Raw genomic sequence first — 22,546 nt, 5'->3', positions numbered from 1 at the left:
AGGTTGGGATCCCGCTTACGTAGTCAAGGGCGGGTAAACTCCTGGATTAACCCTCACACACGGGCTCGTTCATAACTCCTCGTTCATTCACTTCGTAAAGGCGTAGAGGTTGCAATGATCAGTCTCTCCCGGGACGTTTTCGGGCAACCGACGCGCGCGCGCAGTCGCGGAAGGGTTGCCCAAGTCTAGGCGCTTGCAGACTTCCACAAAGGAATGTTCGGAGTTTGATCGACGCTGTCAGGCGCTGCTTAGCTCGTAGCCAGTTTGTGAAGGGTTTTTTAGGGAAGCATCTGTTGGCTGCATCTCTGTTAGCTGTGGAGTAGAGCGTGTACGGTAGGTTCGGATTGACGTCAACCGTAGGATCTGGGCTGGCTCTCGGACAAGGAGGTGAAGAGAGATGCTGAGTAGCGATAGAGTAAGGTGTGTACATAGTAGATTTGAGATCTCGTATTCTGGCAATTGGGCGTGTACCGGGGTTTGCCTCGGGCTGCGGTGCAGCAGTGCGGCGCGAGAGTCAAAGCATAGTGGGCGTCATGAAGAACCCGTCTCACTCATCTCCATTCGCACTGCAGACCTCCAGTCAGCCCGCTCTCATTCCCGTCCTGGCGGGACGTTGTTCGTATGTACTTGCCATGTTGGTGCCCGAAGAGCATCTGGCGTACGCGTTTCTCATGCCAGGTGAGACGGGCGCCATTAGAGCCCGAGTCTTGAATCTAGTTTCGGGCGAAGGTTAGGGTGTGAGATGGGTGTTCGATCCGTCATGCGAGCCGATGGTTCTTTGATTTTGCGATGGCAGGATGGGGGCTGTTCTTTGTGTTTCGCAACGGTATCCCTGTAACAAGCATGCCATGTTGCCAGTATGCACGGGTGCTGGGCTCGAAGCCACGAAGACATTCTCAAAACCCTTGTCCGGATCCCGCAGCACAGTAAGGGAAGAGCTTGAGTATGGGGTTGAGATGGAAGGTTGAGCCGTTGTACGTTTTGATTTGTAATCAGTGTGAATTTGCCGAGGTTTTGGTGGTGGGTCGTAATTAGACAACAAAACATGCGTGGGAATCTTGGACGTGCACCGCACCCCCGGTGCTCGTAAGTGTGTTGCGCCAAGTCGGTAGGGTTGTACCGGTCATAGGGTTATGCGCAGTGCTCATCGACGTTCATCAAGACCCGACATCCCGTACGGTACAGCTGAAACCCTTTTGTGTGTCAAAGGCATTGCAGGCAAAATGTACATGGACCAATTAATAGACCGCAATATTGATAAATTCTGAGCTCACGCTCTAGCCATCCTCCATCCCCATCTCGTTCTCTTCGGCTATTTTGTATCGTACACCTCTCATCTCTCTCGAGTCATCTTTCTCTGTGATAATAATGCTATCCCATCCCATCCAACCCATTCAATCGGCTAATAATACCCTTCAAGAAAGCGAAAAAGTCACAAAACGCCAATACCCATACCAATCGAACGCCAGCGTTCAAAACCCCACTCCTCACCCCTCCATCTCCTTCTCAATCATCATCCTAACCTCCTCCAAACTCATCCTCTCTCCGGGCCCACGGGCACACATCACTCCAACAACTTCCCTAACAACATCCCCCATCTCCAATACCTCAACACCAACGCCACGCCACCACTCCCCTCTCGCGGCCCACCCGACACTCTCCCATTTACTCCGGCCTTCATACGGTTCACGACCCGTCGCGAGTGCAAGAAGTGTGAGTCCAAGACTAAAGGTATCAGAGGAGGTCGATGGAGCAGCAGATGAGATAAGGAGCTCAGGAGCGGCATAAGCAGGCGTCAATACCCCCTCAACCAATCCCTCACCCTCGACGCCAGGCATACGTGCAGATGCGAAATCACCCAACTTCGGCTCCGGGTAATCTGAACCTGAATCTGAATCGGAGTTGGAGGAAGAAGAAGACAAGAGTACGTTATGCGGCTTAATATCGCCATGTACGCATTTCCTCGCCTGCAATCCTTCCACAGCGCAAACGAGCTTATGTGCGACCCATAACCACAAGCTCTTCCCAAGTGGACCACGCGTGCGAACATACGACCACGCATCCCCCATATCCGCCCACTCCAATTCCAATCCAGCATCAGTAAGCGCATAAGCACTGATAATCCCCTCCATAGTTTCAGACGCGTGCAGCGCAGAAAGAACCGTGTATTCATGATGTAGAAGATCCAGGTCATGTGGCGAATGTGCAGACTTGAGCGCATAACGTGATCCGTCTGGATAACTCTTCAGATACACAGTGGAATGATAACCACTTCCCAAGACCCCCCTCCTGCTCTCCCTCTCCCTCTCCGCAGCTGCTGTTTCGTCGGTAGAAGAATAGGAAGAGTGATACGAGGAAGCGTAGGATGAGCCGTACTCATGCACCCTCACCGGCACCGGACTCTCCGGATCCTTGGCACTGAGGGAAGGCGTACTTGGTGGGCTGTACGCTGACATCGATAATGCCGGTGTTGCAGGTCGGAAGCCCTCGCGGTAGGAGGTGGAAGAGGGGGTGCGTGCGAGGTGTAGTGACGTTGACGTAGGTGTCGTGGTCGGAATTGGGTGGGAAGAAGCAGGATGAGCCCGCTCGAAGGCGAATTGGAAGGTTGATTTGGGGGTCGTTGGGGGTGGGAGTGGGTCGCGGTCAGTTGGTAAAGTGTATGATGACCAAGGCATTCTTGCCTGCCTCTGTGTTGTGTAGTATTGTGAATGTTTTGTCTTCTGATGAGTGTATTCGCTTTCTGAATCCTCGAATGGTAAAAGCGGAGGTATTTGGCGAGTTGGATGGATGAGTAATCGAGAATGGGGATAAGAGGGGTTGATGTACCCGAGTCGTATGCGTATATTAGCGATAGAGTGTGGCGAACTCGAAACGCCGAGCTCAATATCGCAATCAACCCGTTCGTCTTGTCGTTTAGCCGTAACCGTACTCAATAGAGACAGCGAGCACCTTTCGTCTTAAGGGCTTGGGGTTGTATGCTGTCGAAAGCTTGGAGCAATACGTCAGCCGGTCGATCAGTGCGGGAATACCTGCGTGTAAAGCGCGCAGGTGCAGTAGCCGGAAGTCTATCCTTGGACTTTCTCCAGAGTAACGTCCGTCTCGTCGTGATACTCGTCCTTCAAGTGCAAGCAAATGAGTCGTTTGCTTCGAGCTCTTCCATCTCCGGAACCAACGGGCAAACAAGGACAAGGACCCTCCCTCGGCAGGCTTTGTCCGTAGGCAGCGCTTTCGGGTGTTTGCGCGCGCTCCGGCGTTTCGCGGCGTCGGTAGCCAAGACATGAAAGGAACCCTTGCGACCCTTAACTTTGTGAAGTAATTTGTAGAGAGCTGACCTATCAATTCCTCGGACTGCAGTGTATGCTGATGTAGGTTCACGAATTGGGGTGTCCTTTCGTCTTCGAAGAGCGTGGGTTCCGCGCAATGCGCCGCTCTAGGTGATGGGACGGGGCGTCATGGGAGTAGGTAGGGTAAAGCATGCATACATGTTCGATAATGCCGATAAACCTATACTCCCCTTCTCCTTCCGTACATCGATAGCACGCTGCTGCAGTAATCAATGATACACATCATTAACGTTGTAGGGTCCCCGTCGCGCTCCATACCTGACCAATGCCTCCGCATGCTCCCGTGAAGGCCATTGCCTACAGCTGTGCTTAACGCAGGTCGAATCATACCATACGCTGCGAGCACAACGCCGTTCCGGCATATCACAACCCAAAACTGTGAACCCGCGATTTCGGGCCTTGACCTCCTCGTCAAGTGTCAGGACTCAGGCTCTTGATCCTCGATCCTCGATCTTCCTTCCACACAAAACACCTTCACCTCCCTCACGCAACCCCCCTCAACGCCATCAACCCCAAAACAACACTCTCAACCTCCTGCGCATCCTCCCACCTCTCCCCCTGCCCCAATTTATAGTTCTTCCTCACCGCTTTCATATCAACACCCTTCCTCAAGACCTCATCACTAACCTCGACCTCCTCGCCCTGGACGAGTGACGCAAGGTGTTCGGCGGGAGATCGAGTAGAGGAAGGGAGAATTTTGACGCAGAGAAGGGAGGTTGTGGCTGGAGTTATGCCGAAACGGCGGAGAGCGTCGCCGATCTGAACACAAATTGGTCAGTACTGAGGATGAAAGAGGGTAGGCGAAGGGAGAGGGGAGGCATACGTTGTTGTTGGCAGATAATGAGAACACGGTTTCGCTGTGCACATTCCTTGTTTTCAGCTTTCCGTCTTCAGCGTCATGGATCGCACGGAACGCCGCTGCTAGGATCTGCTTTACGCCGACGACCTGTGATCTCATTAGCTACTCATCCAAACAGGATGCCCGAATCCCCACTGTAGGGGATGAGAGGAGACATACCGTCGTCGCATCAATAAACGCATACTCATAATCCTCATCCCCAGCCAACAGTTTATCGCGGATCTCGGCCGCATTGGTGACGGAGGTGTAAAGTGCAGCGTAAACCTTGTGGGTGGTGTAAACGGGGAGGACGAACTCTTGCATATTGCTGATCACTGAGCCGGTAGGGAGGAAGGGGCTGTGAGAAACCTGAATCGATCAAGGTCTGGGATTTGACGAGCCAGCTGCGCCACAGGATGTACGAGCACCCCGCGGCGCAAGACGACTCGAGCTCATCCACGGGTATGAATTAATCCATATGAATTAAAGCTAAATCCTGAGATGCACGTCTTGGTATACTATCGTATCTTACCCCTCAATGCAATTGCAATCCTCCTCTCATGCTCCTCTATGCAAACATCTTCGAATACGCCGCCTTCTGCTTCTTGATTGCCTCCGCCCTCTTCCTCTTCAATCCCGCCAATTCCTTCTCAATTGCGGCCCGTCCCGCATCTCCCGCAGCCATGACTTCCAATGCACCCTTCAAATCCTCTTCGGCCTCATCGTCACTTCCCAACTTAACCTTCGCAACACCACGTCTGTACAGAGCCTTTGCCTTGTCGCTGTCCGAGAGTCCGGTGATTGAGAGTGCGTTTGTTGCGGATTTAGCGGCGAGAGAGGGCTGGGAGAGCTTGTTGTAGATGAGGGCGGAGTTGGAGTGGATAGAGATGCGAAGGGCGTTGAAGGAGGCCGTGAGTTTCGGGTCTTCGTCCTCGGCTGCGATGGGGTGCTCGTTCAGGTATCGCAGTGCCTTCTGGTATTTCTCGATCGCGACCGCCAAGTTTCCAGCCTTGAACTGTCCGTTTCCAATCTCCTTAATCGCCGTCGCAACCTTCAAAATCTCTTCAGGCGTGAGGGACTCAGGGTATCCCTCGTGATCTTCGGGGTAGTCCTCGTACATATCACCCGTCGGGTCAGGTCCCGTTTCAATCTTGGCATCCTCCGGAAGCTCACCACAGTCCGCGATCACACATGCCTCAACAGGCTTATCACCCGTCTCAGTCTCCGTGTTCTCAACCCGTCGCACAACACTCTTCCCACTAATAACCTCTCCAAAAACAACATGTTTCCCATCCAAATGCGGCGTCGCCGTCGTCGTCACGAAAAACTGACTCCCATTCGTTCCCGGCCCAGCATTCGCCATGGACAACAAGAAAGGCCGATCATGAACCTTCTCAAAATTCTCGTCCTCGAATTTCTCGCCGTAGATTGACTCACCACCTGTTCCGTTACCAGCGGTGAAGTCTCCACCCTGAATCATGAAGTTCTTGATGACGCGGTGGAAGGTGGAGCCTTTGAAGTGCAATGGCTTTCCAACCTTGCTCGTGCCTTTCTCGCCGGTACAGAGGGCGCGGAAGTTCTCAGCGGTCTTGGGGACGACATCGGAATAGAGTTCGAAGACCACACGGCCGGCTTTCTGGTTGCCGATGGTGATGTCGAAGAAGACGCGAGGACGGACTTCAGAGATAGACATAGCTGCTGGTTGCTCTTGATTGTTTGCAATGGCAATTGGAGAGATTGTTGTAGTGGTTTCGTTGAGACCTATTTAAAGTTCAGCTTCTTCTCAATTCCCGAATGTTCTACGAGAGCGACCACACCCAAGTAGGAACCCGCAGCCCCACAAGCTGTCAGACTTGGAGATGCTCGCCGATTAAGTTCGCACGGCAAAAGTTCAGAAAAGTTAAATATTAGGTAAATTACAGGCAGTAAGTTGTAAGTTGTAAAGTAAATGTCCCAAAGTAAATCCAAATTCGTCTTTCTCAATCCTCCTGGCATGCATAGCGATCACCATGATCCCATGATCCATCCATCCAAAGCATGAGCATATACACTGAATCTTCTCGCAAAAATATTTCTCAAGTCACCTCAATCGTACGGACCATCATTCAAGACGTCTGCTAGTTGGAACGTCCAGAGTGGTTGCTGGTCCAATCACTCTTCAACGCCGTACAAACACCGTACGTAAGCTGGTTGACTTTACTGGCAATCGAACAGAGCTGGGTGCTCGCACTCAAGCTTCCATCCGCACCCCAAGCCTTGCCCTGACAACCGTCACGAACATTATCCAACTCCGCGTCAAAGTTAAGGTCACCCAATCCCTTAGCCTGGCAACTGGCAGTCAAAGTCGCGGACCAAGTACCGCCGTTGCTCATCTTGTCAGTCAACTTGCCAATGATCTCCTCACGAACCTGGTAGACGAGCCAAGGGTAGTAGGTCATCACATTGGTAGAGTCCGAGCAGAAGTCTGGAGTAGAGTCGGGGATCTGACACTCGTCGGTGTTCCAGTTCCACCAGTCGTTAGACCAAGCACCTCCGTAGTTCCACTTGTTACCGGTGAAGACAGCGGAGAGACCGGCGGCGTCGGCCCACCAAGAACCGGCGTTACAAGATGAGACGTCCTCAGCAGTGGAATCGGTACAGGTAAGGCCTGCCCCAAGGTTCGAGAAGTAAGTCGAGAGATCGGCGTCAACACCGAAGGAAGTTCTCTTGACCTTCTTGGCAGAAGTGACAACGTTGCCAGTCTTGTCCTTGCACGTCGCACGGGGGCTCTTAACCGCGTTGTGCGCACACGTAACATAGTCACCCGCGAAACTGGCCTTCAACTCCCCAACCAAGGCCTCGCAATGATCTTCGGTCAGCTCCGGTCGCTTCTGAAGCTCCTTCTTTAAATCATCGAAGCAACTGTCAAGGTCACCAGACAAGGCATCAGTGAGTTGCCCGACGACGTCATCGAGGTTCGCGCACTCGGAAGGAGTAGCGGGGGTCTCGGACCCAGGAATACAAGTGTTGACGTTGTCCATCTCGTCTTTCCAGCCCGAAATCCAGTTGTTCCAGGAGGTCCACTTGCCGTAGCAGGAGCCTCCGGTATTGCCCAAGTTCTTGAAGCTGGCGACGCAAGAGGTGGAAACAGGAAGATCAGTAGTCGTCGTACCGGAAGGAGTACCGGTAGTAGAAGGAGTAGATCCGGACGGCGTAGCGGTGATGCTACCAACCACACCAGTCAAGTCGGTACAAGTACTCGTGGGAGAAGCACCGGTCGAGACAGGAATAGTGATAGTGACAGAGGTGTTCGCAAACGGAACGGAAGGAATGACCGGGATGACACCAGGAGGCGTCAAGGCCGTCGTGGTGGGCGTGGCGGGGGTGGTGTTTCCACCGGTGGGAGTGGTGTCAGTGCAGGTAGTAGACGTACCAGTAGAGCCAGAGGGAGTGGTCGAGTCACCACCAGTGGGGGTAGTAATCGTCTCACCTCCAGCAGGCGAAGTAGTAGTGGTAGTAGTAACCGTCCCCCCACCAACAGGCGTCGTAACCGTAATGACATCCGTCAAAGTACTAACCCCCCCACTCGGCAAACTAACCGTACTCACCACCGTCTCCGTCAAAACCTCCGCCGGGAGGGTCTGCGTAACCGTCTCAGTGACGACCGTCTCCGCCCCACCGAGGGTGGTGGTATAGACGGATGTGACGACATCGGTGACAGCCGGGGGGGTGGGAGTGATGGTGGAGGTGATGGTCTCGGTAACGGGGACGGGGGTACCGAAGATGGTGGTGGTGTACTCAGTCGTCACCACAGTCTCGACCGGCGGGACGACGGTCTGGGTGATCGTCTCGGTAGTAACGACCGGGGTACCCTCGCTGGTGATCGTGTAGACAGACGTAACGACCTCCTTGACGAGGGTAGCAATGCTCGTAGGGTACTCAATCGTTTCAGTCACAGTCTCCGTAACGACAGTCTCCGCCCCACCAGCAACAGTAGTCGTATACGCAGTAGTGTACTCAGTCTCGACAGGAAGGGTCTCGGTGATGGTCTTCGTGACAACACTCGTCTCAGACCCCTCACCCTCAGTAACCGTCATCGTCTCAGTATGCACAACAGTAGGAACGGAATACGTGCTCGTCACAGTCTGCGTCGACACCTCCCCATCCCCACCGGGGAGTGTGACAGTCTCGTAGATCGTGTCAGTGATGACTTGGTACCCACCCGGCGTAACCGTAGGAACATGAATCGTCTTTGTGCGCGTTTCCGAACCGCCGATGACGATAATGGCGGTCTTGTGCGCCTCCTCCACCGTGATCGTCTTCGTTTCGGTGATGACCCAGGGTCCGCCGTCTGTGATTGTCACGGTTTGGGGGGAACGGACGAATGTGGTACTCGTCACCGGCGTTATCGACGTAACATCCGAAGCGTGGGCAGGAGGGGTGAGTGTCAAAGTGTATGTTCCACGCGAAGGGCACACGGTAGTAAGTGCGTCGACAGTATGAACAAGCGTAGAAGTAACAGTCTTCGTCTCAGTCTCCACCTCACCCGTACCCACCGTCTCGGTAACCACAGCCGTAGGAGCGGTGGGAGCAGGAACGAAGGTCGACCAAGTAGCGTCAACACCCATATACACAGTCTCCGTAGCCATGAACTCGGTCACGGTCATATACCTAACCCCACCTACCACCGTCGTCGCCGTAACATCTTTGATGTCCGGGTGGAGTGGGGCGAGCATGCAGACGAGGCCATAGGTTTCGCCGGTGGATTCGGTGGCGTTGAGGAGGGCTGACTCCAATGAGGTGAGGGTGTCGGGGGAGGTAGAGGTGGTGGGGAGTGCCGAGGCGACCCAGGGGGCTGCGAGGAGGATTGATGCGAGGAGGGATGTGCGCATCCTCGTGTCGTTGATTTGGGAAAGAAAGTTAACGAGAGGGTTGTTGGGTGTACTGTAACGACGGTCGATACAGCGAGCGGATGAACAATACGAAAAGGTAAGGTTGAACGAAAGGTCGGAAGCCTCGTAGCTCGAAGACTCGGTCGATTGGTATTTTGGTTGGATACTCCTCCCAACTGACCGGGCGAACCATCCCTTTTTATATCCACCACCTCCAGGAAAGGGGAAGCGAGCGAGAACGAAGAGAAAGACGGTGACGTCTATCGCAAACCATCGTGGTGCTCATCCCCCACTCAACCTGAGAACCACCTACGCAATCCCACCGTCCGCACTCTCCCTCTGACCTCCTTAAAGTACGTGCACGGATCCCAGACGCACAGACACCGTTACTCCATATGGCGGTCGTTAATCTTTTCCATCCCTTAAAGTCTGTGATAGATTGGTGGTGTAGTGGTTGTACGGGGGTGTATGCGGGTGTCTCGGCCTCGCGCACAGCCCTGCAAGCTACGGAGTTTCTGGCAGAGACAAGTGGCCCCTTAATAGAAGACAGCCGGAGAACGAGAACTGAACGTAATCAACTTGGATTTGTTTGCAAGGTCATGTCAGCTCATCCAATTGATGATGCCGGTCGATCTGGAGCTGCCTTTTGTACCGCTATGGCTATTCTCCGCCAGCTCTCCTTATGGGAGGACGTCGACGCTCCCGTTCCCAATGTGACCCCGGCACCACCCAGCTGTCTCAACCATACCTTCCGTAGCCCCTTGTCGCACATACTATTAACACCGTGCACTCGCTCCATCCTCCATCCCTTAATCCCTAAGTTTACACGAAGCCATTCGCCGCCCGCCGCCTGCCACCCCATCACGCAGCTGCACTGGATCCACACTTTAAGATACGCCACGAGTGCTCGGTTCGCGGATGATGCGAGCGCACAGCGAGCTCCAAATTGCAAGGCTAGGTTTGACGACGGATGAGAGGAAAAGTTAAGGGAGGGCTGATGACGGAAGGATGTCAGCCTGGGAGCTTGGGCTCGAGGATACGGGGAAGAGGAAGCTTAAGGGGCATTGTGGAGGAGTGGGCGGGCTTGAAGGGGGCTTTTGGTGGTGGTGGGTCTGAAGTGTACAGTAGATGGTCCTGGACAGCGATGGGCTTCCTGTCAGTCCCGGTACGTCCGGTGAGCCGGTGCGTGGTGTCATACGAGCCTGTAGGGACCTTCATTTACGGGAGGTCTCGTGCGCTCCCCCCATGGTCAATCGTACGCGTGCGACTGGCGAGATAGACTGCGTGTGAGTCGTCTACAGGGAACATCCTGAACCTGTCGCTATAGAATCTTCCAGCACGACGAGGTTGATGGCATCACTCTTGTTAGGGTTGTTGGCATCAAGTGACGTCATACCAGCATGACGTTTGGCGCGTGCCGAAGAAGCCCCTATAAGAGACTCGGACTCTTTCCTTCTCACTTGACCTCCAACAAAACCCATACACAAAAAAGACAAAGTACACACAATGGCTCAAACGTATGCTCCCCCTCCCTCCCTGTCCTCAATTGATCACTCACTAACAAGAGCGTTGTCTAGTCAAGCTGCCAAGTCCAGGTCTCGCCTCGGCCTCTACCTCGGCCTCGCCGTTCCCGCTGCCATCGGTTACTACCTCTACCAAAACAACGGCGACGCAAAAGCCGCCGCCCTCTCCGCCCGCGCAGACGCCCGTAACGCCCGCGAAGGAACCCTCGACGGCACAGCCTACGTCGGCGCAAAAGTCGACGACGCATACGACCGTACCGTCGCCGAAGCCCGCTCAAAGGCCGCTGAGTTACAGAAGGGGTTGCAACCCAAGTTGGGGGAGGTGGAGGGGAAGGTTAATGGGTGGTTAGATCGGGTTGATCATAAGGTTGAGGAGGAGGTGGAGAGGGCGAAGAGGGAGGCGGCCAAGTTGTTGGGACAGGCGGAGGTTGAGGCGAAGGAGGCGGAGGCGAAGTTGAAGGGGGAGGCGGCGAAGGCGAAGTCTAGTGGGTGGTTTGGTGGATGGTTTGGAGGTGCTGGTGGTGCTGCGAAGAACTGAGTTAGGCGAAGCATTGAGGTGGAAACTGTGTGTATGAGTATTGATTACCAGCGATAGCGATGAATGGGGTTGAACCCCGGCGCTCTTTTGATAAGGCGTTTTCTTTTTTGTTACAATGTTACTATCTAATCCGAGACATTTCATCGAATGTATGCGTTCCATATTGTATATTCTTCGACGAACTCTACCAAAAACGCCAAAACACCTCCCTCCTCATCCAACGCAGCACCCCGCACCTAACCGTTTACGCTTTTCAAGCCTTCGCACCTCCCGGGGTCAAAGGGCCCCCCTTCACCAACATCTCCGAAAACTTTCTCAACATCTCCACCCCCCTAATCTCCTCCGTCCTCAACGGCATCCGTACCAAATGGAAATCCTCGCCATATAGCTCTTCATATTGCTCCAAGTACTTTTGTTGGATCTTTATGCGGGAACCGCATTGAGGACAGGTGTCGGTGGGGGGGAGGAGTTGGTTTATGACGATGTTGTGGGTGTCGATGTGGTAGGAGGTTAGTTCTTGGATCATGCGTTCGGTTTCTATCTGTCGTTAGTTAACTTTTCAAAGACACAGGAAGACTGGCATGGCGTCCTTGCGGAAAAGCTCGTACGTACCATACAACGACAAGAACTCCGAAATACAAACACACACAAACGTCGTCAACTCCGGATCCTTAAACTGATTATTCACCTCCGTAATCGTTTCCCTCATCTGCTCCACCTTCGAGAACATATCTTCCTGTCCCCCCTCCAACCCCATCATCCCACTCATCTGTCCAATCATGGGTCCGAACCTACCTCCAAGCTGTGAGATCTTGGCGAGAGCTTTCTCCAGGACGGTAGGGAAGGAGAGGAAGCGGAGGGTGTGTCCGGTGGGAGCGGTGTCGAAGACGATGACGGAGTATTCCATTGATTTGACTTGTTTCATGACTTCTGCAAAACCCATCGCTTCGTCGACACCAGGAATCGAAAACGCCAAATCACCCAACAACCCCGAAAATGGGCTCCCGGGGTTCTGCGCATCACTCGTCTCGATCATCTCCTGAATCGAACTACTCGGATCAATTTCCATCGCACTCAAATTCTCGAATCCCTCGACCTTCCTCGCCTCCTTTCCGAATTTTTGACCGAATGCGTCGGAGAGGTTGTGTGCGGGGTCGGTAGAGATGAGGAGGACGCTTTCGCGGACTTTGGCGAGTTGGATTGCGAGGGAGCAGGAGGTTGTGGTTTTCCCGACACCGCCTTTGCCGCCGCAGAAGATCCATTTGAGGGATTTCTGGTCGAGGATGTTTTGGAGGGTTGGTTCGAGGGTGTCGTCGAGGTCCATGGTGGTGATTGTTATTCGAGGAGGTGGTGAACGCTGTGCTCGAGAGATGCGACGTGTACGGTACGTGATGCGGTACGTCCGGGGTGCAGAGAGGTGACTCCAGGGAGGTACCTGGAGAAGTGTTGAGGTTATTGGGTTAAGATCAAGCAGAATCTTCGTAGTTCTTGTTTACCCTTTAAACCTCCGTTGAAATAAGGTTCGAGTCCTGCAGTCGTCTCGCAGTAGGCAGTCGCTCGGTCCGAATCATTGCCCATCCAGCACGAGTTCACTGAGTTGACCAGAAACTCCATCACCCTCCTTTCAGTCATTTGCTATCTAGTCCATCCTTCTTGCTCTTCTGCCTCCTTCAATTCGCTCTGTGCTTGCTCATAAGACGCTTGGAACACGTCGCCGTGTTCACTGAGCAGCATACATCCCGATACTAAGCGGTCTGTCCGACAGGCATGGCTTCACAGCTTCAAGTGGGCCAACAGGTGCCATTTTTGTCAGACCCAGCCCTGCCTGCGCTGACCTAGGAAGTACAGGCACCTTCAGCACATCCTCGCTCGCATTTGCACATGTCGTCCTTGCCTTCACACGACCCATCACCGTCCGTATCCCCAGGTCCGGACTCAGCCCTGCCTCAAGCACCTCCTCCGGCGACCTTGTGGGATTACATCTCGGTATACCAGCATCCGTCTTTCGTTTCTTCACGCTCACCCTCTGTCTCGACTTACTGTTCCGGGTATGAACCGGCTCACAACCAAGGGGACGGATATATGCCTCCGCAACAGTGGCCTGGAGGTTTGCCGATTGGTCATGAACCACGATGTGACATGCAACTTGACCCTAGGTATACGATGCGTTCGGCGATCGGGGATGACTATCTAAATGGTCCGGGCAGTACAGAAACGAGTGGGTGGAGGAGTGAGGAGACAGGAAGCCACTGCGGTGGTACGCAAACTCCTGGCAGTACAACCCAGCAGGAGTCTGGGCTGGGTATTTCTGACTATGTGCGTACTAACCCCTACTGGATGAACGCCGATAAGTTGGAATGGGGGCGTGCTCCCAGGGCTGCTGTACCCGTGAACAACGCGGAGAACCCTCAGGGATCACTGTCTATTGCACAAGACCGAGACCAAGTCGGCAATCTTCTGGATCCTGCTGCTGATCAGAGGAATGGTGTTCACAATACCACCCCGACATGGATGCCAGAGTCGGCCGCACGAATGCATGCGTCAATGTATGGACGTCCGCCTTCATGGTCCGTTGCTCCCCCACCCAGGCCAGGTCCTCCGCCGGGCTTTCAGGATACAGCGTTTGCAAGTGCTGCACCTGAACGAGAAATCGCGCCTCCTCCTGGCTTTGACATCATTCAATGGATCGGCGAGGCGCACGAGCCTGGATTCAACGCAGTCGTGCATAACGTTGCGGAGGGTGAACCAACAAAGACACCGCCCGTCGAGTTCGTGCCCGCGGACCGACCACTGAAGGTTCAGTATCCGCTCTCGGCGATGATGGGTGGTGTTGAAAGAGAGCTCGATGCGGAAGAGTCGAAGTTCGTGATGGTTTGTTATCGGCTTACGGAGCTTTTGGGCATGTTCAAGGAAGAGATGGAGAATCCTGTGCTCAAAGTCAAATTCGGGAAGGAGATGGAGCGTGTTATGCATGAAGTCAATGCAATCGAAAGGGAATCCCGTATGACGAAGTTGAGAAGGACGAACGTGGTCGGAGATAATCGCGGTATATGGGAGGATAAGTGCTATGGCAAGGTTGGTGTGTACAAACATGATGTTCTCCCTGTTAAGTTGAAGAAGAAGGAGGGAGTCGTGGTAGCGGAGAAGGAGCTGTGTGATGAGGAAGAATCGACAGACTGTGATTCGCCAGATTATGACTCCATCCAAACAATTTTTCAACTCCCGCCCAGCATCGTCGAGAACAACCCCTCTGTCAAGCTTGAATCTTCCGTGAGATTAGATCGAGACGGAAAGGGTGAGTCAAGGTGGTTCCAACATGAGCAACGCTCCACAGACTAGCTGAAACTTCTTTCAAACTCTGTGTATGATATTGACAACCCTAAGACCAGCACTGCGATGCACCGTGGGAAACGCATCGTCTCGCAGCTGGAAGATGATCTCGACCTAATACCTGGTAGGGATTATTGTAATGTAGCTTCTGAGGTGTTGCTTTGAAGTATAATGCGATGTCTAATTGGGTTTTCACATAGATCGACTTTCTGGCCAGGTACTGTATATGTCAAACATGGCCATGGCCGTACAAGAGATCTCGAAATGCTTATTATAGAACCACGAATCGGAACGGTTGGAAAAGCAGGCGAATTCTTCCCGACCATCTTCAGGCAGCGTGCTTAATGATCATGACATGTAATATCTGGTGGGTTTTGAGTGCTGGAAAGGCACGTATTATCAATTCATGGGGCACAATTGGATAAATTCGACATTTATATCACCATCGACGAAGGACCTCAGGTTTGTGGAACCCGAATGCACATGCGATCAACGGGTATATTCATCCACTCACACTTATCTTTGCACACCCCCAGCACCACTCTAAAACGCCGTCGAATCAATGTTACTCGCCAACATCGTCGAAATATTATTCGCCATGACCTCCTCCACAGACTCCTGCAAATGTCGCTTCGGATCCTGCTTTCCAACATGACGAACCTGCAACTCCTCCTTACTCAACTCCTGCTCATCCTTAACCCTCTTCGTGTACTCCTGCGCCAACTTGACCATGCCCTTGACCGCCTCCTCGTTATCGTGGTCTCTGTGTTCGAAATCTTTGAGGACCAAGCCGGATGTCCAGACTTCCTTGTGAAGGTTTTGGAGCATACGTTCTTCGAGGGCTGTCTTGCGGTATCCACACGCGATGGAGTAGTAATGTCTGTTGACACCGTGGATGAGGGATTGGATTGAGGGTTTGTTGAGGTGTCCGATATTAGACGTGGTTTGGCGTGGTTCTTGGCCCATCATGAGCATGGTTGGGTTGATGAGGCGGAAGGCGTCGATTACGACTTTACCGGGGACGGATTGGATGGGGTCGATGACGACGGCGATGGCGCGGGGGTTTAGTTGTTCGAAGGATTGTTGGGTGTTGATGTCGGTTGAGGAGAGCCAGCAGCCAAAACCGGGGTGGGAATGGTACCAGCCGACTACCATCTCTGGTCTATGCATCCATTATCAGCATGTCTTTTGACGCGAAAACGATAACCTGCATACCTTCCAGTCTGCTTCAACATCTCCATCATGTTTGTCTGAAACACAGGGTCGACAGCTTCAACGGAGACACCAGTACCACTTTGTGGCATAGCGAAGACGTCGACGACGTGTACCGTATAATCATCCACGAACTCGCCGAGCATGAGTCCCATGACTTCCATGGGAACTCCTGCGCGGGCGTGCTTGAGCATTTTTAGGAGGGCGAGGGAGGAGATATAGCATGTTTCGGCATTATCGATGGCCGGTCCGTCCTATCCACAAGTATCAGCTTCCATACAATCCAATTGACCTCCATCCAACGCTGCGGTGGAGGCAAACATCGCCCACACAACCAGTGCAATTAGGCGAAAATAAGGAGATATACGTACCGTTGGAGGCCCACCCATACCGCCAGCTCCACCCATTGCTCCGAGAAGACTTCTAAGATCCATTGTGGTGTTTGTAGATGTGTATTGTCTTCGGTATGCTCTTCGTACGACGTGCGTCCTCGAGGGTGTACATGACGTTGGGCCGAGACGCGTAAGCACGGGAAAGGTGCAGAGACTTCAGGGCAAACATTGGGACGTTCTTGAAAACAAGATAGAAAACGAATTGTGTTCTTCTCACGGAAGGGGATGAGTGTTGACAACGGCGCTCTGTCGTATATCGCAGCGTCCTGCGACCAGCGGCTCCGGCCTACGACATCCTCACCATACGACCAATTGACCATCAAGATGTCTTCGCTTCCATCTCCTCTTCTGCCCGCAATTCATGAGTCTTGCTCTACTCTCCTCGCGGCGTCTGATAGTCCAGTCAAGATCGCTGACAATGCCAAGATCCGCTCCCTCCTTGAGGAGCTCGGAAAGGAAGGATGGCTAAAGCTCCAAAAGAAACACAGCTCACTACCGGTAGCACCTTTTCACAAAGCTCTATCCTTGAAAGGGTCTAATGATCGGTCTTACAGCTCCCTCTAACCTTCCCAAACACCGCCTCCCATATTAACTTCCTCGCAATCTACTACCTCGTCGCCTTCCACCCACCCCTCTCCCACTTCCCAAACCACCGCGACACAATTCTCCGTACACTGCTCTCCCTCCACCTCTCAGACAGCCCCGTCTCCCTCCGCGTCCTAACGAATGCCGAACAACTGAGCCAGTTGAGCGGCGTCGAAGTCCGGAAATTCATGAAACATGACACTCTTATCGGCGTGGAGGTCAGCGAACGCGCAGATGGCGCAGATTGGGTCGAGGGTGTGGTGGGTGTGTGTCAGGCTACGCTGGGTGCGGGGGTGGAGAGAATTAGTGATGTCGTTGTCGAGGCGGCACCACGGGGGGTTGATGCCACACTCAGCGCACTCGTTACCCAAATCCCACCTTTTGCATCCTCCGAAGATGAAGTACTCGTGCCGGACGCTGCGTTACGACTCCTCCACGAGCTACGGACGCGGTTCAAATCACTCTTTGGCCCCGAGGAAGGGGAGATGGGTGAGACGTGGGCGGTGTTGGGCAGGGAGTGGTTGGTTGAGAGCGGAGTTGTGGAGTTTGTGCCGATGCATGGGGAGGTGGTCAAATTGAACGGGGTAGAATGGAGGGCGGGGGTTTTGGAGGGAAGCTGGAGGGTGAGGGATGTTGCACAGTCCATGGGATGGTAGGGCGTGCTGCACTGTGGGGAAAGGCATGAGGCATGACATTGAGTGAGGATGGGGAAAATGAGTTAAGGCTGGATTGAAAGCTACTTAAACCTCCCCAGAGCCATCTGCGTCCGAGAGGTTCCAAAGCGTCAACTGCGAGAGCCAACGTGAACGTTTGAAAGCGTGAACGTCATGGAAGGGAACGCCAACCATGACAAGGCAAAGACGAAGCGTCTAGCATAAAAGCAGCATCTGAATCCAAATTACAACTGCTTCACTTCCAAGAAATAACGACATGCTCACGTATGACCTGCACAACGCTGCGGCCCCCCTGACTGCACCCAAGTCCAATGCACTACGTAAACGGTGTAATACGATAAGCAGTAAACAACAATCTGCTACACCAAACAGCACCGCAACCAGTCCATACCTCGGTACAGTCAGGCCATCACTGGACCCATTGACAGCTACCAGGTTATCCTCGAACGACGTCTCCTCTCTCCAGTGACACCCGGCCCGTCACTTCGAAGGCCTAAGTGAATAGTAAACAGCAGCAACATGTGGGGCTACCTCTTCGGCGGCTCTTCCCAGAAGAAGAAGGATGCTCCGAAAGAGGCTATCTTGAAGTTGAGGGAGCAGTTGTTGATGTTGGAGAAGAAGGAGAGTCATTTGCAGAAGCAGATTGATGAGCAGACGGCTATCGCGAAGAAGAATGCTACGACCAACAAGAAAGGTATCATCTATCCACGGTTGTCCTTGTAACGGGGGAGATTCTGATAGTGTGATTCAGCCGCCCTACGAGCCCTAAGGACGAGAAAGACCCTGGAGAATGCCCTGGACCAACTAGCCTCCAGCAGACAAACAATCGAAACCCAAGTGTACAGCATCGAAAACGCAAACGTCAACTTCGAAACAATGAAAGCTATGAAGGCCGGCGCAGAAGCCATGAAAACGATTCACAAAGGCATGTCAATAGATAAAGTCGACGCAACCATGGACGAAATCCGCGAACAGATCATGCTCGGCGACGAAGTTGCTGAGGCTATTTCGAGGCCGGTAGGGATTGGGAATGATGTTGATGAGACGGAGTTGGAGGAGGAGTTGGAGATGATGGAGCAGGAGGAGTTGGATTCGAAGATGCTTGGGGTTGGGGGGGTGCCGGTGCATATTCCGGCGAGTGCGGTGAAAGAGAGTCAGGAAGGTAGGGTGACGAATCAAAGAATTTTCGTGGGATCATGCTAATATCGCCTTTACAGCGAGGAGAGTTGCTGCACCACCAGTTCATGCTACGGCGGAAGACGACGACGAAGAGGCAGAGCTGCGAGCTTTGCAGGCCGAGATGGCCATGTAGGCCCATCCTTGGGAGCCGGCGTGAGGTGAGATGTGGGATACATGAGGGAGCATCGGGAATGGGATATTATTGTGTGGTACTGTCAAGCGAACCGTACTTCTTTTGATCAGCGTACAGTATCGTGTACGCTTGGGACCTCGAGTCGGGACTCCCAGTTTGTGCTTGAGCTTGTTTGTGTTATGCGATCTGGTTTTTCGTTTGTTTTTGCTTTGCTTTTGGGAGTTTTATATAATTTATGTCATTTATATACATACGTTCACGGTGTCATGCCGAGTTGGGAAGGGTGGGTTGTAGACGACGTTACAGGGCGGAGTGTTTACTTTCTCTCGGGTATTGCCGAGTTGACGAATATCCAGTATCAGCGCTGTCATTACCTAGCGAAGATGAAGTGCGTGTTACAACGAGTTTTGAGTGCGAGCGTTACTGTCGAGGGACAAAAGATCTCGTCGATCAATCAAGGGTACCCGCCCTCCCCTTCCCCCCTCGCCGTTCTGTAACTGACACCACTTCCAAGGCTTCTACTCCTAATCGGCATAATGACCGGCGACACCCTCGACGACGCCCACAAACTCGCCTCAAAAATCCTCCGCCTAAAACTCTGGAACAGCAGCCCGGAAGACAAACCCTGGCAACGCTCCATCGTGGACATCCAAGGTCAGATCCTGTGTGTTTCGCAGTTTACGTTAGGTGCGACAACAAAGAAAGGCGCGAAACCGGATTTTCATAAGAGTATGAAGGGTCCGGAGGCGAGGCCGTTGTATGAGGCTGTGTTGGAGGAGTTGAGGAAGGGGTTGGGAGAAGTCAAGAGGGAGGAGAATGGGGAAGGAGGAGTGAGGAGGGGATTTGAGTTGAAGGTGCAGGATGGGGCGTTTGGAGAGATGATGGAGGTTGGGTTGGTTAATGATGGGCCGGTTACGATTTTGTTGGATACGAAGGAGGAGATCTGAGCAGGGACATGGAGGGTGGGCATGGAAGATATATTCGACGAAGGGCAGGGAGAGAGCCGCGAATAAGAGCATAGAGAAAGACAGAGAAGATACCCATATTCTGGAGAACAAATACAACAGAAGTATAAGAAGTCCTCGGATCACGTACTTGAACATCGATCTTCGTGCTGGAATATCGGGAAGCTCGGGACTGCCCGGGATCCCCACTTGGAGCCCACCAATCATCCATGTCACAATCGGATGAACGTGAATGAAGTGCAGTATCTTTTTTCCCTTGTTCTATTAACTATTCACGAAACTCCTCCATGTATCTCCGTCGAATCTCGATATCGCCACAGGCCCGGTCGATATCTAAATTTTCGCTCCCCGTCTCCTTGCCCCTCCAGATGACCTCACCCAGCTTTCCCAGTCAGCGCGCATCTCCACCAACGTCACCAAGCAGAACCCGCATCAGCAGAACCGAATCCGCTGAGAGTGGTAACGAAGACATTCTCCCTGAAGAAGGTAGGTCGCGGTTGCTCAGCAGGCTACACGGTCCTCTCTGCTTCTCTCCAGGCGGGGGACGGGCGTTGGTCGCTGTTCTGGGAGGGAGTGGCTGGCTGACCGTTGGCAATTTTTGTGTGCAGAAAGTTCATCATCGCCCGCGACAGCAGCGACACGAGGATCCGACGTCATTGTTTACGACGAGACGAAAGTCATTTCGAAAGAGAAGACGAGGAAGGATATTGTAGTGACCGAGGAGGAATCGAAATAAGCTTCTGCGCACTGGCTTCTTTTACGCGTTTTGTAAGGTCTTTTGGCTGTCTTCCGTGGGGTATATGCTGACTTTCATTTGACAGACACGAACGCCGAATTCATCTTGACATTTCCGAAATTATATTCTTGCTGAACCACAATGTCGACAGCAGTTGCTCCACAGTCGCAAGATCCGCTCAACCGTCCAGCGAGCGCGGCGGGTCAGATCGAGGGCAGTGATGCGTCCGCAGAAAATGCAGCCGCTCCCGGTTCTACTGCCGGATCACCAGAATCCCGTCGAAAGACAATCTCTCCTAAATCCAGCAATGCTGCCCTCCCAGACGGCAAACCTGCCGAGAACGGTGCCCCCGCTGAGGGCGGCCCTCCAGTGAGGCCAGTCCCACCCCACTTCCAGAACCACCAAGGCACAAAATCAAAACTTGCAGAAGAACCAAATCCATTCGAGCAGTCTTTCGCGCCCGATAAGGCTGCGCCGCCCACGACTTCGACGTCGACGATGTTGCCACCCGTCACGTCGATCGCGTCGCCTGGTCCCTCAGCCTGGGGTGCGTTTGGTAGTTTGCGGAATGGACCGCTTAGTCCGGCGATGTTGCCTGGTCCACAGTCAGTGTTTGATCCGACATTGAGGACGGGGTTGACTCCGAATGAGTCTGGGATCAGGACTGGGTTGACGCCGGGTGGGGTTGGATATGGACTCGGTGCGCCAAGTCCGAATACCGCTGCCCTTCTTGGCTTGGGAACACCCGGTGGAGGTGTTTCTGGCTTTGCGGCGGATTTCGCGAGGGTTCCGCCTTCTAGTTTCCCCATCCAGCCTCCGCCGCAGATGAATGGGCCATCTGCGGGTGCTGCTCCTGTTGCACAGCAGAGAGGTAGGGAAGACCCCTTTGCGAACGAAGCCGCACATGCTGCCAACGGTCTTTTCTTGTTGTCTCAGGCACAGTCGCAGCAGGGTATGCACGGACATGGTCACGGCCACGGCGGTCATGGACATCACCCCATGCCTGTCATCCATCCTGGATTGGGTGGTGCCGTGGATCAAGAGTTGCAGAAGAGGGCAGTCGTCAACGCACAGGCACTCGCCATGCACGGTGGTGGTGTCGGTGTCGGAGGTAACACTTCCCTCGCTCAAGTTGAGAACGGTCACGGACACCTCCACGGCCAGCCTCAGGTTATGGATGACAAGAAGAAAGCTGGCTCAGGCGGTGCTAGCAGGAGGAGAAAGAGCAGCGAGGATGAGATGATGAACAGTCCGATGAAAAGGAGTAAGGGTGATAGTGATCTTGATGAAGAGGGGAGCGGTGACGAGTATAAGAGTGGGAGTGGGGGACGGAGAAATTCGTCGAAGGCGGAGACGGATGAGGAGAAGCGAAGGAACTTTTTGGAGAGGAACAGACAAGGTATGTTCACGTCGTCCTTGATGATTGTGGTTTGTGAAATGTATGCTGACAAAATTTGTAGCTGCACTCAAGTGTCGTCAACGAAAAAAGCAGTGGCTCGCGAATCTCCAAGCAAAAGTCGAGTTCTACGGATCCGAAAATGACGCACTCACCGCACAAGTCACTGCCCTCCGCGAAGAAATCGTCAACCTCAAGACCCTACTCCTCGCGCACAAGGACTGTCCCGTCGCCCGTGCAAACGGTATGGCGGGTGTCGAGGTTATTGATCGGGCGACGGCGGGCGTTGGTATGGGTATGCAGGGAATGCCCCCAATGGGACCAGGTCAGGGCATGCCTGTTGGTCCGCCGCCCGGAGTTGGGATGGGAGGACCGATGTCTGGAATACAGATGGGGATGCCCCCGCAGGGGATGGGACAGATGGGTGCTGGACGTGGATATTAGTCCACGTTTAGCACTCTGAAAGGGATGGGATGGGAGTGAGGCGAGCTACCATCCAAAGAACAAAAGTTATGTATTGGGTAGCGAGCTGTCGCGTCTCTATGTGTTGCGCTCGTATCGGCATGGACATGGGATCGAATTCAATCGACGGTGTCTTTCGCTGAGATTATGGATGGTATTATTGACGGTCTGGAAGACCACACAGGAAGGGGAAGGAAGGGAAGATGGAAGGAAGGATAAAGAACTATTTTGGTTAATGCGGTGGACTACGAAGCGGTTTTCGTTTTTATTACTGGCGTCTGTTTTTCTGTTCTTCTTCTTGAAATTGACTTGTCTATTTTTCGTCCTTGCCCTATGGTCAATCGCTTGTTGGCTGGTAGCGCAGGGTT

At 53.3% G+C, this 22,546-nt stretch overlaps 13 protein-coding genes across 13 annotated transcripts; 7 read left to right on the top strand and 6 right to left on the bottom strand.

Moving 5' to 3' along the window:
* Nucleotides 1-1,282: 1,282 nt before the first annotated feature.
* On the bottom strand, nt 1,283-2,211 carry SAICODRAFT_32054 (kinase-like protein). The gene has a single exon (XM_019168092.1). The coding sequence runs from the start codon at nt 2,130-2,132 to the stop codon at nt 1,488-1,490; it is 645 nt and encodes a 214-aa protein (XP_019021433.1). The 5' UTR covers nt 2,133-2,211; the 3' UTR covers nt 1,283-1,487.
* A 1,616-nt stretch (nt 2,212-3,827) lies between these two features.
* On the bottom strand, nt 3,828-4,506 carry SAICODRAFT_61980 (CGI-121-domain-containing protein; the record flags this gene model as incomplete). Its single annotated transcript, XM_019169879.1, has 3 exons — nt 3,828-4,103; nt 4,168-4,290; nt 4,363-4,506. The coding sequence occupies 3 exons, from the start codon at nt 4,504-4,506 to the stop codon at nt 3,828-3,830; spliced, it is 543 nt and encodes a 180-aa protein (XP_019021432.1).
* Nucleotides 4,507-4,676: 170 nt separating this feature from the next.
* Nucleotides 4,677-5,678, bottom strand: SAICODRAFT_32053 (peptidyl-prolyl cis-trans isomerase). The gene has a single exon (XM_019168091.1). The coding sequence runs from the start codon at nt 5,660-5,662 to the stop codon at nt 4,751-4,753; it is 912 nt and encodes a 303-aa protein (XP_019021431.1). The 5' UTR covers nt 5,663-5,678; the 3' UTR covers nt 4,677-4,750.
* A 413-nt stretch (nt 5,679-6,091) lies between these two features.
* SAICODRAFT_21803 (uncharacterized protein) lies at nt 6,092-9,506 on the bottom strand. Its single transcript, XM_019166475.1, has one exon. It carries the CDS (start codon nt 9,051-9,053, stop codon nt 6,300-6,302), a length of 2,754 nt encoding a protein of 917 aa, XP_019021430.1. The 5' UTR covers nt 9,054-9,506; the 3' UTR covers nt 6,092-6,299.
* On the top strand, nt 9,252-10,293 carry SAICODRAFT_175392 (uncharacterized protein). Its single transcript, XM_019165819.1, has one exon. It carries the CDS (start codon nt 9,449-9,451, stop codon nt 10,025-10,027), a length of 579 nt encoding a protein of 192 aa, XP_019021429.1. The 5' UTR covers nt 9,252-9,448; the 3' UTR covers nt 10,028-10,293.
* Nucleotides 10,294-10,415: 122 nt separating this feature from the next.
* On the top strand, nt 10,416-11,310 carry SAICODRAFT_175429 (uncharacterized protein). Its single transcript, XM_019165821.1, has 3 exons — nt 10,416-10,570; nt 10,631-10,964; nt 11,052-11,310. The coding sequence occupies exons 1-3, from the start codon at nt 10,560-10,562 to the stop codon at nt 11,112-11,114; spliced, it is 408 nt and encodes a 135-aa protein (XP_019021428.1). The 5' UTR covers nt 10,416-10,559; the 3' UTR covers nt 11,115-11,310.
* SAICODRAFT_67899 (arsenical pump-driving ATPase) lies at nt 11,295-12,495 on the bottom strand. The gene is made up of 2 exons (XM_019170343.1): nt 11,727-12,495; nt 11,295-11,651 (listed from the first exon to the last, which is right to left on the bottom strand). Exons 1-2 carry the CDS (start codon nt 12,436-12,438, stop codon nt 11,368-11,370), a joined length of 996 nt encoding a protein of 331 aa, XP_019021427.1. The 5' UTR covers nt 12,439-12,495; the 3' UTR covers nt 11,295-11,367.
* Nucleotides 12,496-12,698: 203 nt separating this feature from the next.
* On the top strand, nt 12,699-14,453 carry SAICODRAFT_21800 (uncharacterized protein; the record flags this gene model as incomplete). The annotated part of the gene is made up of 2 exons (XM_019166474.1): nt 12,699-12,911; nt 12,963-14,453. Exons 1-2 carry the CDS (start codon nt 12,882-12,884, stop codon nt 14,451-14,453), a joined length of 1,521 nt encoding a protein of 506 aa, XP_019021426.1. The 5' UTR covers nt 12,699-12,881.
* Nucleotides 14,454-14,803: 350 nt separating this feature from the next.
* On the bottom strand, nt 14,804-16,090 carry SAICODRAFT_97512 (multicatalytic endopeptidase; the record flags this gene model as incomplete). The annotated part of the gene is made up of 3 exons (XM_019172113.1): nt 14,804-15,606; nt 15,660-15,910; nt 16,028-16,090. 3 exons carry the CDS (start codon nt 16,088-16,090, stop codon nt 14,988-14,990), a joined length of 933 nt encoding a protein of 310 aa, XP_019021425.1. The 3' UTR covers nt 14,804-14,987.
* Nucleotides 16,091-16,349: 259 nt separating this feature from the next.
* Nucleotides 16,350-17,475, top strand: SAICODRAFT_32048 (uncharacterized protein). The gene is made up of 2 exons (XM_019168090.1): nt 16,350-16,546; nt 16,603-17,475. The coding sequence occupies exons 1-2, from the start codon at nt 16,373-16,375 to the stop codon at nt 17,287-17,289; spliced, it is 861 nt and encodes a 286-aa protein (XP_019021424.1). The 5' UTR covers nt 16,350-16,372; the 3' UTR covers nt 17,290-17,475.
* Nucleotides 17,476-17,649: 174 nt separating this feature from the next.
* SAICODRAFT_21797 (ESCRT-III component) lies at nt 17,650-18,649 on the top strand. The gene is made up of 3 exons (XM_019166472.1): nt 17,650-18,001; nt 18,059-18,469; nt 18,525-18,649. Exons 1-3 carry the CDS (start codon nt 17,827-17,829, stop codon nt 18,617-18,619), a joined length of 681 nt encoding a protein of 226 aa, XP_019021423.1. The 5' UTR covers nt 17,650-17,826; the 3' UTR covers nt 18,620-18,649.
* A 275-nt stretch (nt 18,650-18,924) lies between these two features.
* Nucleotides 18,925-19,705, top strand: SAICODRAFT_73581 (D-tyrosyl-tRNA deacylase). The gene is made up of 2 exons (XM_019170873.1): nt 18,925-19,079; nt 19,134-19,705. Exons 1-2 carry the CDS (start codon nt 19,003-19,005, stop codon nt 19,564-19,566), a joined length of 510 nt encoding a protein of 169 aa, XP_019021422.1. The 5' UTR covers nt 18,925-19,002; the 3' UTR covers nt 19,567-19,705.
* Nucleotides 19,706-20,461: 756 nt separating this feature from the next.
* SAICODRAFT_73580 (uncharacterized protein) lies at nt 20,462-22,384 on the top strand (the record flags this gene model as incomplete). Its single annotated transcript, XM_019170872.1, has 2 exons — nt 20,462-21,719; nt 21,781-22,384. The coding sequence occupies 2 exons, from the start codon at nt 20,462-20,464 to the stop codon at nt 22,158-22,160; spliced, it is 1,638 nt and encodes a 545-aa protein (XP_019021421.1). The 3' UTR covers nt 22,161-22,384.
* Between the last annotated feature and the right edge of the window lie 162 nt (nt 22,385-22,546).

This window comes from Saitoella complicata, assembly GCF_001661265.1.
Source record: "Saitoella complicata NRRL Y-17804 unplaced genomic scaffold SAICOscaffold_27, whole genome shotgun sequence".
NCBI classification, from domain to species: domain Eukaryota; kingdom Fungi; phylum Ascomycota; class Saitoellomycetes; order Saitoellales; family Saitoellaceae; genus Saitoella; species Saitoella complicata.
The sequence above is the reverse complement of the archived record's forward strand: the minus strand, read 5'-3'. Positions and strand labels throughout refer to the sequence as shown.

What these genes read in the sequence shown, in the direction of transcription:
- SAICODRAFT_32053 (XM_019168091.1), bottom strand. Translation starts at nt 5,662, where the DNA reads ATGATTCAGGGTGGAGACTTCACCGCTGGTAACGGAACAGGTGGTGAG.
- SAICODRAFT_175429 (XM_019165821.1), top strand. An exon ending in TTGAGGAGGAGGTGGAGAGG is followed by an intron (nt 10,965 to 11,051) that starts GCGAAGAGGGAG and finishes GAGGCGGCGAAG; the next exon opens with GCGAAGTCTAGTGGGTGGTT.
- SAICODRAFT_21803 (XM_019166475.1), bottom strand. Translation starts at nt 9,053, where the DNA reads ATGCGCACATCCCTCCTCGCATCAATCCTCCTCGCAGCCCCCTGGGTC.
- SAICODRAFT_32054 (XM_019168092.1), bottom strand. Translation starts at nt 2,132, where the DNA reads ATGGAGGGGATTATCAGTGCTTATGCGCTTACTGATGCTGGATTGGAA.
- SAICODRAFT_67899 (XM_019170343.1), bottom strand. Translation starts at nt 12,438, where the DNA reads ATGGACCTCGACGACACCCTCGAACCAACCCTCCAAAACATCCTCGAC. An exon ending in GGAGTTCTTGTCGTTGTATG is followed by an intron (nt 11,652 to 11,726) that starts GTACGTACGAGC and finishes AACGACAGATAG; the next exon opens with AAACCGAACGCATGATCCAA.
- SAICODRAFT_21797 (XM_019166472.1), top strand. Translation starts at nt 17,827, where the DNA reads ATGTGGGGCTACCTCTTCGGCGGCTCTTCCCAGAAGAAGAAGGATGCT. An exon ending in TGCTACGACCAACAAGAAAG is followed by an intron (nt 18,002 to 18,058) that starts GTATCATCTATC and finishes AGTGTGATTCAG; the next exon opens with CCGCCCTACGAGCCCTAAGG. An exon ending in GGTGAAAGAGAGTCAGGAAG is followed by an intron (nt 18,470 to 18,524) that starts GTAGGGTGACGA and finishes TCGCCTTTACAG; the next exon opens with CGAGGAGAGTTGCTGCACCA.
- SAICODRAFT_73581 (XM_019170873.1), top strand. Translation starts at nt 19,003, where the DNA reads ATGAAGTGCGTGTTACAACGAGTTTTGAGTGCGAGCGTTACTGTCGAG. An exon ending in ATCTCGTCGATCAATCAAGG is followed by an intron (nt 19,080 to 19,133) that starts GTACCCGCCCTC and finishes ACCACTTCCAAG; the next exon opens with GCTTCTACTCCTAATCGGCA.
- SAICODRAFT_175392 (XM_019165819.1), top strand. Translation starts at nt 9,449, where the DNA reads ATGGCGGTCGTTAATCTTTTCCATCCCTTAAAGTCTGTGATAGATTGG.
- SAICODRAFT_32048 (XM_019168090.1), top strand. Translation starts at nt 16,373, where the DNA reads ATGTCTTCGCTTCCATCTCCTCTTCTGCCCGCAATTCATGAGTCTTGC. An exon ending in AGAAACACAGCTCACTACCG is followed by an intron (nt 16,547 to 16,602) that starts GTAGCACCTTTT and finishes TCGGTCTTACAG; the next exon opens with CTCCCTCTAACCTTCCCAAA.